Consider the following 17569-nt stretch of genomic DNA (forward strand, 5'->3'; position numbering starts at 1 on the left):
TACTTATAAGTATACCTATTATAGATGTATTTCAAACATAAAATATAAACGTAATCATCATGTAAGGCAATAACCAAAAAGGGACAAAAGTGGTTAACTCCAACTTAATTCTAAACCCAAACACACACACATATACATATATATATATACATATATATATATATATATAAAATTCGGTTTTTTTGGTTTTTATTTGTTTAAATCCGACCAAACCAAAAAACCAAACAAAATAATTTATTAATCTAAAACCAATCCGAAAAACCAAAAAACCAATCCAAATAAAAATTTGATTTGATTCGGTTTGGGTATTTGGTTTAATCCGAATAGTGCACAACCCTGACTGTAAGTGATCTATTTATCTATCGTAATAGACACTTGAAAATACAATCAATTTTTTTTACCTAAATTTGATTTAAAAAAATATTCAATTGAAACACTCTATCATGTGAGATAATTAGGATAAAAAACAATAATTAGGCACGGATTGAATGTGAGATAGCGTGTGGGTGCAGATAATAAATAAAATAAATAAAGTTTTTCATCTTCAACTTTTTTTTTTTCAAAAATAAGAGGAAAAAATTAAATACAATGAGTGAGCTAGATAAACAAGAAATGTATTATGGTGTCAATTAAGTGGACAACTATATTCTTGTTATAAACGTGGCATGGGAATTATTTAAGATATTATTTAGGTTGAGTGCATCGATGATTTAAATCTCTTACAAAATTTATGAATAAATTTTATTTAGGACTTCGAATTATGTTATATTTTAATTAAACATCTAAATACATGATAAAATGTTTTTGTTAAATATTTTTTACTCAAAGTTTTAAATTTTTTCGTACGTGAACATGTTTTCATTATGTAAGCTAACCATGTAAATATATTTATATACATCAGCCTCAATTAGAATAAGTCTGAATTTTACGGTTTGGTAAAATTAATACATAATAGTAAAGGAGATTAACTTATCTATTGAATATATGAACTTGAGTTAAAGTGTCTAACAAAAATACTTTATTATATAATCAAATATTTAAGCGAAAGAAATCACAATCTGAGTATATATCTAAATGAAATTTAATAATTTATTAACAAATTTAATTTTTTTAATGTATTCAATTTTTATTATTATTTACTATACTATATGTTTGAAGTGCATTATTGGTCATGTCCTGCCAAAATTATGCGTCTAGCACATAACAACTTACAATTATGAGAACAATTTGAAAACCTTATAAATTTGACCTCATGTTTATCAACTTTCTATCATTGTTGGCCTTCTTAGTTGCCACTAGTAGTTTAATTAATTATTTATAAATAAATTTATATTTAGTGCTTAATATAATGACAAGTCAAAGAATCTCTTATGAAATAGGTCCTTAATTATGTACACACTAGAGAATTCAAATGTGAGTTTCAAGTGTTCCCATTGGATAATCATGTGATTAAAAAATTCCTTAAACAATTTAGAGAAAAAATCATTTAAAAAAAAATTAGTATCACCTACAGACGAATTTTGTAGCAAAACAACAAAATTTATAATTAACCTTATTTAGTGACAGACAAATTTTATAGCTAAACAGAAAGTTTGTCACTGAAGATGCACTAGGAGAAATTTATTTTGTTAGCTATGAACCTATTTAATATTTTAGCGACGAAATTCGTAGCTAATTTTAAGTATTTTTGTTATAGTGAATAGTAACTAATATTAAATTTATTCTTGACTTTTGATGATATAGATATGTAACAATTTATATGAAATTTGATGGAAATGTCACTGCAATAGGGAACAAATATAAAATGATTAAATAATTAAAATTAATGAATATATGTAAATAAATTAACAATGCATATGAAATTTGGTGGAAATGTCACTTCAAAGGGAAAAAATATAAAATATCAAAGAGCTTAATTAAAATTAATGAAAATATAAATAAAATTAATTTTTAATCAATCAAATTGTAAATAATTTATTTTGGGGATTAAGGATCTCCGTTGCCGTAGCTTTCATAGATACCAGACTTCACCTACTGAAACGTTACGATATTAAAATTAATTAATTACCGCAAACAATTAGGAGCATCATTAAAAAAATTAATTTAATTTTTAAATATGTGTCATAATCATAGTCAGCCAGGTGGTATTAAATAATAATTGAAGAATAAAATTTCTAGGGAAAGGGAACCAATTATTATAGAAATGTACCAATTATTAGAATGTGACTTTATTGTATCAAATTGCGTATTGATCTTGCCCTTTTCTTATTTAATTTAATAATATCATCATAATTTTAAAAAAATATTTATTATTTTAAAAGTTTAAAACAAAATTAAATACTCCTTTTTCATTTTACCTTTATTAATTGTATATGAAGTCTTCTATTAAATTAAATTATGTTGTGTGATGAACATTCAATTTCTAGTTGAGATTATTTCCTTAAGAAACGTGTAAAAGAGAAATATGACATATATTTGAGACGAACAGAAAAAATCATGTACAATTGGCATAACAAACAAATATTTATATAATTATGTTATTTGTCAAATAAATTTATATACTAAACATTAATTAGTAACTTGCTTTAAAAAAAATAAATATAACTTACTATTATAGATTAGTATTTAATTTATTTTTAATTATGTCACTATATATGAATTAAATCGATTTAATAGTGTTTATTTTATACAACAAGAAGTGTGAAGGAGATATTTATTAAAGACTAATTATAAGGGTCTATTTTTAGCCCTTTATTTAAGGGGACTTTTGTAGTTTGTAAATTTTACTTATAGAGTCAATAAGGCTAGTTATGTTCCAATTATTGTACTAATTTATTAAACAAATCGTGATTTTTTTATTGTCATTTTATGCTTAGTCATTTTCAATTAGGTAATGGCGGCACATACTTTATTTAGATTTGTTCTTTTTTGTTAATATACTATTTATATTATATATTACCACCCAAATGGGAGAAATATATATATTGTTGTGTCATGCATCATAATTTATACGGTCAAATTAAGACATTTCTAAAATTTTAGGCATTATTATATTTATTTTATACTTTGTAGAAAGTTTCAAATTACATCTCCTATTTACTTTTAATTCAAAAATGTATATTGTATAGCGTGTGAAATGGACAAGTGTGAACTATTTTACACGTACTCTCTCTCCGTTCCATTCCGTTTACTTGTTCATTATATTAAAAAAAAATATATTCATATTTATTTATTCAATTTTAAAATCAAGAGATAAATTGTTATTTAGTTTCTAATATTTCTTTATTATTAATTATATATAGTCATTTTAATGTATTTTTCAAAATATTGAATTTATAATATTCAAAAAATATTATAGTAAAATTATTATTTATTTTTATTTATTGCTCCTTAAAAGATGTGTCAAATCAAATACTGAACAAGTAAAAATAGACGGGAGAAATAATTTGAATCAAGTGTACTAGAATACTAAGGTTAATAATTTTAAATTCATGTCATGTAAAGAAGATCATAATAATAAAATGAGAATACACCTAGCTAGGGAACCAAGATAGGAAAGAATAATAAATTCCACTATATTCCTAATCTATTCGTCAAAGTTTTTGACTTTTTGAGAGAGGTAAAAGAGAACAAATTAAACTCAAATGCTTAAAGAAGTGCAATTATCACTAATTCTAATTAAGTTCTAATTAGCTGTATTCAACCAAGAGTCTTAATTTAATTAGAGATGCTTTTGTCCATTTGTATATTTGGTGAGTTTTACATTGTACCTTCCATCCCCAAGACCATATAGAAACAAACAAGCTCTCATATTAGTAGATTAATTACCAAAACAAACATTATTTAAAAATAACTTTCTTTTAATTAATAACATCTTAGCTGGAAAGTTTTGGTATACTTCTAAATTAATATGAAATATCATTACCATTAGTGTGGTAGGATAGTTAGGATCCCTCAGAAACAGAACTAGAATTCTAGTTACAGATTCGACAGAATTCATTAGCTTCAATCAGTCTATAATTTTGTCAAGAAATCCACTAAATATGTATAGACAATAATTTAGCCAAAATCAAGTAAACTCAAAATTCTGAATGCACTGAAATCCTTTCGTTCTTAATCTAAGATATCAAATTCAAATTTATGGCATAATGCATAAGTAGACACTTAAATTTGTATAAAGTTGAACGAATAGACACACGCGTCCCACATGACATACATCGTAATTTGTGTTCTATGTGGTGTCGTATGTGTATTATGTCACGTAGGACTCATGTGTCTACTTGTTCAACTTTATACAAGTTTAAGTGCTTACGTGTGCATACCCAAAGTTAAAGAACGCGCATAAACATAAAATGAGGTAAAGTTAAAAGACACATTTATATTTTATGCTAATTTTTTTAAAAATAAAAACACTTTTAAGACCTCCTCGACATGAATATGATTAATTAGCCAATGAAACACGAATACCAGATGGTTAAACTAAAAAAAATGAATTGATCTTTTTAGCTAGCTTCTAAATAATCAAATATGACTATAGGCTTTAATTTTTGGTGGACAACTAGATCTCACAAGTTGGAATTTAAAAGAAAGTTCAAATTAAACACACTTTATTTCTATATAAACCTAATTCCTCTTATTTGAAACAATGAGCTTATAATTTCACCTTCCTCATTAAACACCTACATCCATATAAAAATAAAAAGTTTGAGCTGTACACTTTGTACTTGTTGAAAATTATGTTGTGACATTTGATGGATTATGTACATTGTAATGTTCGAAGAACTAAAGTTTAGTCCTTTTTTTTATTATTATTTTATTTTCATTTGAAGCATGTGATTAGTGAGAGTATATAGATCTTATTAGCTTTTTGGATCTGTTTTTTTGGTACATAGAGAGATATGTGGAAGAGTATCCTCCACATCATTGTCATGAAAGATTTCAGACTGCATTTAAGGGCGTGACCATTAAATAGTGAAGCAGATGAAAATCATAAAAATATTTTAACTTTTACAAAAAGATAAAACATGATAAGTGATTTCTTAATGTTTGTTTAAGCTTTTTATTATTAGAGTTATCTGAATTTGTTTTGGTGGAAGAAGATAGAAATCAATCAGAAATTTATTTACATATATAAGATCCTTAGAAAATAAAAAGAATTACTTCAATAATGCGCGGGAAAACAAATTTTACAAGTGATGTTAACATTGATTATGACCCCTAAACCCATCCACCACAACCCCTCGACCCCACCCCACCTACACCACACCATGATGGTTGTTTCCTAGATTACGTATAAATATTTTTTTGAGATTTTTTTTGTTTACCTATCAAACACTGAAAAATAAGTAACAAAACCATTTTCTATCTAAGAAATACACTTCCCATAAACAATATTTTCTTTCCTACCAAACACAACCTAAGTCGAGACTAGAACTGAAATAATATAGCTTCAAATTTCGAAAAACAATTTGGTTTGTCTTATATTTGTATCGGTCTTATTTTGTTTTCTGGAGAAAATGTGTATTTTTAATAGATAGTTTTAGAAAAATAATTAATTTGGGAAGACAAACATATTTACATTTCGAAAAACATGATTATTGTAAACTTTGAAATCTTCTCCAATAATACAATTGTTCTTCATATAACCAAAGAGTTTTGGCTGAAAATTTTGAATTGCCACCTATATTTGGACCTTATTGATGATAATAATTATTAATTGAATGACTATCGCGATAATACTAATGATATTCTTTCGAAATATCTTAAAACCACGTTGCTATTATAATTATAACATGCATGTTGCTTTGTCCCTCAATAAATAATATATTAAAGTATGAACACAACCAGGGGCGGCTCAACGTAATCGGAGGCCTAAAGCGAAATTTTAATTAGAGGCCTAAAATCTAAATAAACTTCACATGCATTTATTTAAAATTTATTTTTCTTACATTTTTAAATGCAAAGTATTACTTAATAATTTTTTTTTATATATAAATGATTTATTTGATTTCCTTTTCAATTATTAGTTTTAAATAAGATTTTATTAATTCAACGTTGAAAAATATTATTTTCCTCGGGCAATCATTATATGAATTGTTAACATAGTTCTACAAGTAATAAGTTGACAAATTTCAAATAAATATAAGAGTTAGAACCATATCTTTGATGAAGTTGATAATTTGGTTACCCCACCTTTTACTATGGTTGTTGTAATGCTTGAAAATCTAAGAAGAAATGGAAAAAGAATTTACAATTGAATTTGTTCAATACTTTTCGACTATTAATTGATATTTTTGACAGAATATTACTCTAACTTATCAACAATTTAAAGAAGAGAGTGTAAAAGGAGTTAAAAAGAAAATAATGTGAGTATTAGCAGAGAGAGTGTAAGAAAATAAAATAATATTTTCTTGATTTCTTCTATTTGAATGGGGTTGAAGAGAATAAAATAATAATTTTAAATATATGCTTTTTTATCATAAATAATCAATGTTTTTTCTATAAAAAATTAACACATAATTTATTCTTAGTAAAAAATTGAGGCCCTAAAATTGGGGGCCTAAGGCCAATGCCTTATTAAAGTATACATAGAGCCGGCCCTGAACACAACATGCACATGCATGTGCCTAGACTTATATAGATTTATTTCACTGCAAAATCATGTAATAAACATGGCTAGCTAGACTGCTAATCATCTGGAGTAACTTAATAAAGAGAAAATGATTGTAATTTTTTTCAAATAAACATGTTAATTATATCGAGTGATAAAAACCCTTCGAGGTCATATGAATAGAATGACAATTGATAGAAAAGTGGAACTAGTCTATAGGATATAGTTTCATTTGCATCTCTTTCGAGTTCATTCGGTACAAGTGAAGGAGATGCTTCCAAAATATGAGGTTGATTGTTGATCATACATGGATCCTTCATTTCCCTTCCGTATTCTTCTAGTAAATCTGCTACTGCATTAGCCTCCCTCGGAATGTATTTAAGACGTTTTCTTATATATACTCTTCATGCTCATTTTATTTGCAAAAATAATATCAATCAAATTCTTGGTTTCTTTTGTAAAAAATTGCAAAAACCAGCAGAATTCTTCTAACAAAAAATAAAAATTGTCCGGCTGATATCGGTCGGGTTTTTGATTCTTTAAAAAATAACATCAACCGATATTAGTGGATTTTCGTAAAAATAATATTTACGTTATTTTTCCTAGCTCAATTGATTATATACTTATTTGATTTTTTGCGCTAAAAGATTGACTACGCTCAATTGTTATTATAGAAAAGACTAGGAAAAAAATAATCATTGATGGACAATTTTTGTCAATCGATTTGGTGGTTGATATTCGTCCCCTTTTTCAGTAGTGCTTGGAGCTAGGTGGACGATCTTAAAATTTTGACTCTGCTTGCCTAATCACAATAAAGCTTTGAGTTAATAAGTTTTAATTTCTTAATTTAAAGATTGTTCCCTGGAGTAAGCGACCATCAAAAAATTTAAGTCATTACTTTTGAATTTCCATATATTTTCTAGAAGCTAAACGATTTTTAAAAAAATTATATAAATAAATAAATAAAGGTGAAAAGTGCTTAACTCAAAATTTTTGATTGAAAAAATTAAATTATTATTTTCTAAAAGTATATTATTCGAGAAACTTTTATAACAAAAAAATACTTTTAAAATAATCAAATTCCAAAAAATTGATCAAACAAACTAAAGTTGGTACAATATGTTCTATCTTATAATTAGGAAGGCCACAAATTGATTCCTCCTGCTAACATCTTTTTCAGTTAAACTTGATGTACTGGACTTATCTAATATGATTTATGTATTCTATAAAATTTGTAAATTATTACACATAAATAAGTTTACTTAATGTGTACTCAAAAAATAACAATCGCAAATTAAGCCTCTAACCTACCATTAGAGCTGTCAATATGGGCTGATCCACTCTATCCAAGTTAGCCCATACATTCTTTGAAATTTGACGGGTCAAGCCGGGCTAGCCCATTTTTTGTGTGGGCTAGAAAATGGTCGGCCCAGCCCACAAGTACGTGGGCTACGGGCTTACCAGGCCAGCCCTCTTTACGTAAAAATATATTTTTTATAATTTTTTAAATTAAATTATAATTTAAAAATATTATCATAAATATCGACAGGATAATATTACATGGTGTTAGTGTTTCTACTTGTTAATCAAATCCACAAATAAAATTATCATTATAATATTTATTAAGTTTGATTTCAAGTAAAAGCATAAATAGCTAAATAAAAATATAAACCAAATTGTTTTCCAATGATCATAATAAAACACAAAAAACTATGACAATATTCCATAGGCTATGGCCTATGTAGTGATTTCTAGAAATTTTAGGGAATTTTTATTTTACGTAATACGTATTTTATAAACATAATTTGTATTTAAATTGTAATATTTCAAACTTTAAACTGATTTTGAGTTTAGACTCTTGTTATTTTTAATACTCTATTTTATTTTTTATTTTTTAATTAATTTTTATTTGGCCGGCCCTATCCATATTTCTCAAGCCCCACAAATCGGCAGGCTTATTCTTGCCGAGATAAAAACTTTTTTCTTAAATGGGCTCCAAAAATCGTAGCACAACCCTATTAAATTTCGGGTTAGGCCAGGCTGACCCAATGGGCCTGGCCCATATTGACGGCTCTACCTACCATACCTTCAATCTAGAAGCTTCGAGTCACTTCCATATTGTTTTTAGATATATCTATGCAATTAATACTACACCTATCTAATTGTTGAAGTATTAATTTTGAAATAATTATGACCTATTAGAACCCATGAGTGTAACGGTTTTGAAATTGGGTAATGCTTTGAAATATTCATATAATATAAGTTAAGTACACTTTAAAATATGTATTTTATTAATTTAGTCAAATATTTCTCTACCAATCATCAATCCTTCATTTTTTTTATTGAATTAAAAGTTGCAAATAAATTGACAATTATTGAAGAAAGAAAATTAAATAAGAGACAACTTCAATACTTTAAGTCAATAAGTTTAGAATATCGATATATTTGTTATGTGAGAACAATAATGATTCGCTACAAATCTTTTTTTTAGAAAAAATATTTATAATTATATAACGCTATTAGAAAGTAATAAATACGCTATCAATAATCAACTCTATCCTCATTAGGTTTTCTAGAAACACCTATTATTATAATCTATAATTCATACCAACCAAAAACATCTATAGGACTAAATTGTCCAAAAGGAAATTTTATCCTAATCAAAGACTAGCTATCATCATTTGTTATAACATTTTTTGTGGCTTACTATAATTACATTATTCTCAATTTAATTTCAAATAATATTTCCCTTTTTTATTTTTAATATTTGGAGAAATTATCCATTTAATTCATATTGAGTTTAACTTTGTCTTAAGTTTATGGCTGTAGTCTACCTACCAAATTTCAAAGAGAAGGAAGAGGATCTAATTTCATGTTATTATTAATTATAGATAAGAATTTGGACGAATATTCGTTTGAATAAAAATACCAATCTTTTATATAAATTTAATTGCAACTTTGAAAGTTGAAATAAATTGAATAACGATAAAAGATGGAATATCCTGTATAATATGGCTCTATAAGACATTAGTACCCTAACAACAACACAAAGGGACGTTCTATTAAATATCCCAAGTCTTCAATTAATTTACTATATCGGTGTAATCTCTTAGGTGATATATGTTGAGAGTTTAATAAGAATTTTGAAATATAAATGGAGAAGTGCAATTACGAGTTTTTAGTGAAATGAATTGTAATTTATTATGATAAGAATAATTCTGAATTAATTTTTTAAATTATTTTCATAAAGGAAGTCATAGTAATTAATTATGTGGTTTCTACAATGTCCATATTTAACCAGAATTTGGAATCCTATTTCCTATGAGAAAAGGAGAAGACATGTTTTCAGTTTCAGATTTGGACTGGGAAAAGATCCCTATAAATAGGGGTTTTCCTAACCTAGAAAATCCATTAGTTTTCTATAGGACACTTGACCAGTATTGAGAGCGTTCGACTGTGAATTTGCAATTACTAACTTGTAGACTACTTGCTTGAAGATATTCGCGATATCACACTTTAAGAGGTATTTCTAGAATTAAATTTCAGTTAGTTTATGTTTTCTAGCATGATCATATGTGTTTTGACATAAATATGTGTTATCTATTATAAATGTAAGCAGTATATTTCTGGAATACTTTCACTATGCATATATTTTTCAACAATATCTTGGGAAAAGTACTAAAGTGTACACAAATTTTACTCATACTTTTTAAAGGTAAAGAAACTATTTAAAAAAAATACTCGACTCAAATAACGCATCTCAAAATAATATAAAAACATAAATAAAAAATCATAACAAATGGAGTAATAAAAAAACATTACATAACATTTTTTTTTAAAAACTAAAGCACATTAGATAACGAAAATTTTTATATTTAGTTTACAGATTAATCATTATCCTTATACATACACATACAAAAAAAATAATTCAATTGGCATTGTAATAACGTGTTACAAATAATAATTACAATAATAAATTATAGACACATTTTTTAGTATTTGTTACACTGAAAAAAATATTTACACAATTAGATGGTTAAATTACGTGCAAACCAACACCGTTATAAAAAACCAAGACTAAAAACAAAAATAAAATGTTCTAGTATTTATAAGGGGGGAATGAAGAAAAAAAAAGGGACAAATTAGCAAGTTTCAACAAATAATAGTCTAGAAAGTACAATAGAGAGATCAATTGCAATAATTTAGTCAATGATTTTTTATTCTTAATCAAACGTTTTAAATTCACATTTTTGAAAATAAATTACTCCCTCTGTCCCATTTTATGTGGCAACATTTCCTTTTTGGTCAGTCCCAAAAAGAATGTCACATTTCCTTATATGGTAAGTTTATAAAGGTACAATTCCTCTTTTATCCTTGTTGGTCCCACTTAATCTTAAAATAATACTCCAATACATTTATGAGGAGAGAGAAAAAAGAGTCTACTTTTTAAAGGGCAATTTGGTAAACATTTCAAAGTCTTCATTTATTTCTTAAACTCCGTGCCCGGTCAAATGTTGCCACATAAAATGGGACGGAGGGAGGTGAAAAGTTATAACTTACAACGTATGAATCTGAATTTAGTCGGATACATCGTAATTTCTCCATTCACTTTTACTAGTTTACTTTAGATACTATATGTCTTTTAAAAAATAATGATTAATACAAATATTTTATTATAATATTCATATTAATATAATCTTTACGAAAAGTCTTTTTTATTTTAATTGATGGAAAAGTCGAAGAAAATCCTTAGTCGGTTTTTTAATAATCAGTTTACTTTTAATTCTTTTAAAATTAGGAAAAGACGTAACTCTTTGCCTATATAAACCCAACGAATGCCTTCTAATTTTCCTCCCCCTTCTTCCTTTTCTTCTTACAAAAACACTACTACACTTTCACTACAGAGAAAAATTCTTTGTGAATCTTCGTTTTCTTCTCTCAAATCATCCCCATTTTGATTCTTGGTACGTTTTTCTATCTGGGTTTTTCTCCATTTTCTCTAATTTTTGTTTTTGCGTACTGTTTGGTGAGAAATATTGCAGAATCTGGAATTTGTTATGGGTATATTTTGATGTTTTTGATACTAAAGGTTGTTCATTTTGATGTGTATGTTGATGGGTCGAAGTTATTTTTTTGATTTTTTCCTTATTGGTTTATCTGTTTTCTCTGTTATTATATTGTATATTTGCGTAATGATGGGTGGGGAAGATGATATTTTGATATTTTTGATACTAAATTTTGTTCCTTTTGATGTGTATGGTGATAGGTCGAAGTTATTTTTTTTTGTTTTTCCTTCTTAGTTTATCTATTTATCTCTGTTATTATGTTATATATTTGTGTAATGATGGGTGGGAAAGATGGTATTTTGATGTTGTCGGAATTTAAGTATGTTTATTTTGATTTGTATGTTGAAGGGTCGAAGTTTATTTTTTTTGTTTTTTCCTCTTGGTTTATCTATTTATCTCTGTTATTATGTTATATATTTGTGTAATGATGGATGTGAAAGATGGTATTTTGATGTTTCTGGAACTTAAGTATGTTCATTTTGATGTGTATGTTGAAGGGTCGAAGTTGATTTTTTGTTTGAACTTCTTCGATTTTTTATTTTCTCTGTTATTATATTATATGATATGTGCATAATGATGATTGATGGGTGAGAAAGATTGTATTTGGATGTTGTTGGAACCAAAGTATGTTTATTTTGATGTGTGTTTGGAGGATTGATGTACCAAAGTATGTTTATTTTGATGTGTATTTTGGAGGGTCAAAGTCAATTATTTGACACACTGAACTAGTTTTGGTTAAAATGATATTTATATGTGATTGAAGAATGAAGAATGATGTTTTCTTGGAATTTTGATTACAGTATTTGTAACGTTAAAATTTATTCTGTAATGAACTGTGCTGATTCATGAATGTAACAGTTTTATGAAGAATGATGAGAAATCTAAGGAGAAAGTTTCCTGCTTTTTTCTCTTTAATGATTTGCTGGTGTTTGATGTTAATTTATTGGATGATTAAAATGATGTTGTTAGTTTATTAAGTTCATTAGCTTTTAATAATATTTGTTCTAATGATTTGTACTTTGAAGAAGCTTGTAGTTTTTCTATTTTGAGAAGTTTTTTTTATTTTTTTAATTCTGAGGGTCAAGGGTCCACTTCCTTTTGGCTTGATGTTAAAAATGAGTAGTAGGTTATGGACTTGTGGCTTTTGTTTTTATATGAACATAAAACTAGTAGGGACATATAGAATATTAGCCCTTTTCTTTTCTTGTAACAATCATATATCTGCTGATTCAAGGTGTTGTTTTGTGAAACTCAATAATTGAGAAGCCATCATGAAGAAGTGTAGATTGAGACTTAGACTGAATTTTCAAATTGGTTTTTGTGGATTTAGATTATCTTGGTCAACTGTTCTTACGTATTTCACTTCTTTACTCAAGTTTTTTTAGGCCAAGATGGAATATGGACATGTTCAGAGGCCAAAATACGACTGTCTTCTTTTCGGTATGCTATCTTTTCTGAAAAATTTAGTTGTTAAATCCCATTTGTTCATTCATTTCATCGTTTATTTATCTTTATGCAAGTTTGATGATAAAGCATTTTGGAATTTACAGATCTAGATGACACTCTTTATCCCCTTAGTGCTGGTCTTGCGACTAGTGTTCGCCAGAATATTGAAGGTATACATGATTTTTCAACAAGATTGTAAGACGAAATCACCCTTTTAAAATGGTAATCTTGTGTCTAATTTAGGAATTAATGTGCTTCTGCAGATTATATGGTTGAAAAGCTTGGCATAGAACAAAGCAAAATTGAGGAGTTGGGTAATTTACTGTACAAGAATTATGGAACCACAATGGCAGGCCTCAGGGTAAAGTTCTTTCTGATTTTACCCTTTAAGAATCAAATTTTGATCATCCAAACTAAGTTTTATTTTGACAACTTTTAACTTAATGAGATAACTTGTTTATTTTTGGCAGGCAATTGGCTACGATTTCGACTATGATGAGTACCATAGGTGAGTATTTGTAGCACTCAATTGATTTTATACTCTCATTGTATTGTATTGGGTTATTGAACTTAAATTGCCTATTTGTTTTTTGCAGTTTTATCCATGGTAGATTACCTTATGAAAATTTGAGACCCGACCCTGTTCTGAGAAATCTTTTGCTAAGCATTCCCATTCGCAAAGTTGTAAGTCCATAATCACAATTCATATGCATTTTATAGCCATCGAAAATGGCTGGTTGTGTAGCATTTTCTAAATGTTCTTTTTTTCGGTGTAACAGATCTTCACTAATGCTGATAAGGTCCATGCTCTGAAAGCTCTGAGTAAACTTGGATTGGAAGATTGTTTCGAAGGGATATTATGCTTTGAGACACTGAATCCAGTTCACAAGAGCACTCTATCAGATGACGAAGACGACATTGAGTTTGTTGGATCAGCCATATCCTTCAACGCCACTGCTACTAACGGCTCTGAGATTTTTGACATTATTGGACACTTTTCTCAACCTAAGGCTGGATCAGTGTTGCCAAAGACACCAATTGTCTGCAAACCTTCAGAAGTTGCCATTGAACGGGCTTTAAAGATTGCCAACATTAACCCTCACAGAACAGTAAGAATTTCAACTGTTTCATTCTTGAATATACAACTTCCAGAATCACTGCTATCTTAATGTACTCATTTGGAAAAATTTCTTTGTTACAGCTTTTCTTTGAAGATAGTGTCCGTAACATTAAAGCTGGCAAGCATGTAGGTCTTGATACAGTATTGGTAAGTAGTTATACTCCCGTTGTTTCATTTTATATGACACTCCTCCCTCTGCTCCACAAATAACGATTCATTTCTATAAATATTGTGAGAAATTCATAACTTCAAACTTCGTATTTTACCATTAACAAGACACTCTTTAACCCCAAGAGCATGTTCAAGACAGCAAGTTCTAAGGTTCTGTTATGGTATATGGGCAGAAGTCTTATCTTTCTTAAACTACGTAAGTCCTACACTGGAGAAACAAAGGGAACAGTTCTTATTAGAGTAATCTCGTGCACTATTACAACAACAACATACTCCTAGAGAGACTGTTTCTTATAGACCCTTCGCTTTAAAGAAAAAAAATCTGTAGCAAGGAAAATAAAATAGCAAGAGGGTAGGGGAGGGGATGAGGCTAACCCCACCTCTCCCACACACAGTGTGGGATCACTCTACCACCAACTAACTGTCAACTCTAATACTCGACCTTCATACTTTCCTATCTAGCGTCATGTAGCCATGTCCTGTCTAATCTTGTGCACTATTACCTCTAATGCTCATGCTGATGTGTTGTTGCTGTTACATTTCAGGTTGGAAATTCCCAAAGAGTTGCAGGTGCAGATTATGCATTAGAAAGCATCCACAACATAAGAGAAGCAATACCACAACTTTGGGAAGTTGACAGGCTGGCTGAAGTTAACTACTCTGGTGTAGCTGTTGAGACATCTGTCACAGCTTAGAATCAATAGTAGTACTATATCATCATCATGATGTTGGCAGAAGAAAAAAAAAATCAAGAATGATTGTGGGAAGATCCAAATGTCCTGTCAAATTTGATTTAAATGATGTTGATGTTTTGTTGTCATTATTATCAATTAATAACTAGTTAATAGTATTTCCTTTCCATTCACAAATCTTGTAAATAAATTCCATATTTATCACTCTACCTTTCTATGATTATATAATAAAGTTCAATTATTAATTGTTCCAAAGGATAAAGTTTTGCATCTCTTTCTGTATGATATTAGTGGGGGCTATAAACCAACCATAGCCCACATATTTTATAAGCTGTTTACAAAAATTGTATTATTATCCAAATAACTCAAGGAGATTAGATTAAAGATCTTATCCCTATAACGTCGTTTGTCTGGATATAAAATGTATGCTATAATATGTTATCAACAAGATAACTTAGTTGTTATTTTAAAATGTTATCAACAAGATGGCGTAACGCATCAAACATGATTCACGTGGGATGGATATTGATACTAATACGTTATTTACAAATATAACAGATTATGATTAAGATGTATAATCAATCTGGCATCAGCACAATAGTGTGGCTTGGAATTTTTTGTTATTTTTCAAGATTGTGACTAATTGGCATGTTGTGTAATTATGGGTTTGATGGGGTACAAAATGATGTCATTTAATGGCATGTCATTTCCATGTGAAGCCAAACTGATATTATTAATAACAACTATATGTTTGATTTAACATAACCTAGTTTGAGGCCTGTGTGGATGGATTGCAACTAGGGTGGAATATCATAATCCTCGACCTTCATGTTTTCCTATTTAAGAACATATCCTTGATGAGCTACAGATGTGTTTAATAACTCTCCCTAATTCCTCCTCGACCTATACCCCTTCCTCTTCTCAAGCATACCACCATCAAATTCTCGCACCTCATTACTAAGGCGTCTGTGATACTCAAATCATTTCAATCTCACTTTAATACAACTTTAAGTTATTAGCATACCATACGTTTATATAAACTCTATATGTGATACATTAACCCAAAACTATCATTATTATACCATAATTTTTGCTACTATATATCATCAATAATCAATACACTATTAGATATATCATATTATGTTTATACTTACACTAAAGTTCCATTTGATATTTTTAATTTTTTTTGGCTTTGGGTAGATGGGGGTGGCAGGGTGAAGGATCATGTTTTGGGTGAGATTGCGTTTATTTCTTTTGTCTCACTGTTCTTTTTATATTTTTATTTTTTATATGGAGGGTAGATTATTAAATAAAATTTCTATTTTAATGGGATTGAAAGTTTTAATTGAAATTTGGATTTCGATGTCTCTCTAAAAAGGACATATAATAGATGCCCGAAAAGCATAAATTCAAATATTATAAACACTCCTACAACTTCTGACCCTACAATGACACAACCTAGAAATCTACTCTTTTTTTCTTGTTCCATGGTTTGATACCATCTAGCCTCTAGCTAGGAAGTCTTGGATTCGTATACCATGAAGGTGAGAAAATCGTCCATGACTAGCTATTCTTATTCTCCTAAAATACTACACAATTTATGTCTTTTTCTTATTTATTTTTTCTTTTTTAACAAATTTCAGAAATTATGCCCTATATGACTTCGATTTCTAAAGACTTATGCCTCACTAGGTATACATTCATTTTTTAAAAGAGAAAAAAAAAATCATAAGACCAACTCATTTCAAGAAAAATTAATGCAATTGTGTTCATTCATGGACTACCTTTCTCCTATTCCTTAAATTTAGGTGATAATTTTTTAGAAATGGTTAGTTTTGGACATGTTGTATACACTCAAAAATAAAATATATATTAGTTGTAAGTGTGACATTTCGGGGTGATGATTTTAAATGTATTGTATATGCTAATATAATTCATACAGAGTGCAAATATAATGTATTTCATTTGTGTGCATATATAATATATCTAGTGAAATTATATGTGTTGATATAACTAAGTTGAATAAACATATACAATGTATCCTGTGAAATTGTATATATTAATGCAACTACGTTGGGCAACCAAATATAACGTATCCAACAAAATTGAACAGATAAATATACCTAGATTGAAGGAATAGATACAACTCCAATATCATAACTATGAATCGTAACTAAATAAATTATAACCACTAATTATAATCATACATGGAAATATTGATTTCTAATGAAGATTGACTCCTTATAGTGAATATGGTAAGAGGTGTATAAGCATTGAAGATTGACTCCTTGTAATGAATATGGTAAGAGGTGTGTAACCATTAGTTTTTTCTTTCGATGAGCGAGAGGAGAAGTATTGTTTGCCAGCGAACGTAGAAGGTTGTAAATGCAATGTGTCTTTAGGCCCAATGATAGGGTGTGACTCCAACCACATCAGGTTTACTTTATAGGCCCAACAAGTAGAC

The 17569-nt window shown here is 28.3% G+C and overlaps 1 protein-coding gene across 1 annotated transcript; it reads left to right on the plus strand.

Moving 5' to 3' along the window:
• Window positions 1-11439: 11439 nt before the first annotated feature.
• LOC102599760 (suppressor of disruption of TFIIS) lies at window positions 11440-15352 on the plus strand. Its single transcript, XM_006340953.2, has 9 exons — window positions 11440-11574; window positions 13053-13116; window positions 13227-13292; window positions 13386-13483; window positions 13593-13630; window positions 13719-13806; window positions 13902-14231; window positions 14324-14389; window positions 14959-15352. The coding sequence occupies exons 2-9, from the start codon at window positions 13068-13070 to the stop codon at window positions 15106-15108; spliced, it is 885 nt and encodes a 294-aa protein (XP_006341015.1). The 5' UTR covers window positions 11440-11574; window positions 13053-13067; the 3' UTR covers window positions 15109-15352.
• The last annotated feature ends 2217 nt before the right edge of the window (window positions 15353-17569 follow it).

This window comes from Solanum tuberosum, unplaced genomic scaffold, assembly GCF_000226075.1.
Source record: "Solanum tuberosum cultivar DM 1-3 516 R44 unplaced genomic scaffold, SolTub_3.0 scf00021, whole genome shotgun sequence".
NCBI classification, from domain to species: domain Eukaryota; kingdom Viridiplantae; phylum Streptophyta; class Magnoliopsida; order Solanales; family Solanaceae; genus Solanum; species Solanum tuberosum.

What these genes read in the sequence shown, in the direction of transcription:
- LOC102599760 (XM_006340953.2), top strand. Translation starts at nt 13,068, where the DNA reads ATGGAATATGGACATGTTCAGAGGCCAAAATACGACTGTCTTCTTTTC. An exon ending in ATACGACTGTCTTCTTTTCG is followed by an intron (nt 13,117 to 13,226) that starts GTATGCTATCTT and finishes TGGAATTTACAG; the next exon opens with ATCTAGATGACACTCTTTAT. An exon ending in ACATTAACCCTCACAGAACA is followed by an intron (nt 14,232 to 14,323) that starts GTAAGAATTTCA and finishes TCTTTGTTACAG; the next exon opens with CTTTTCTTTGAAGATAGTGT.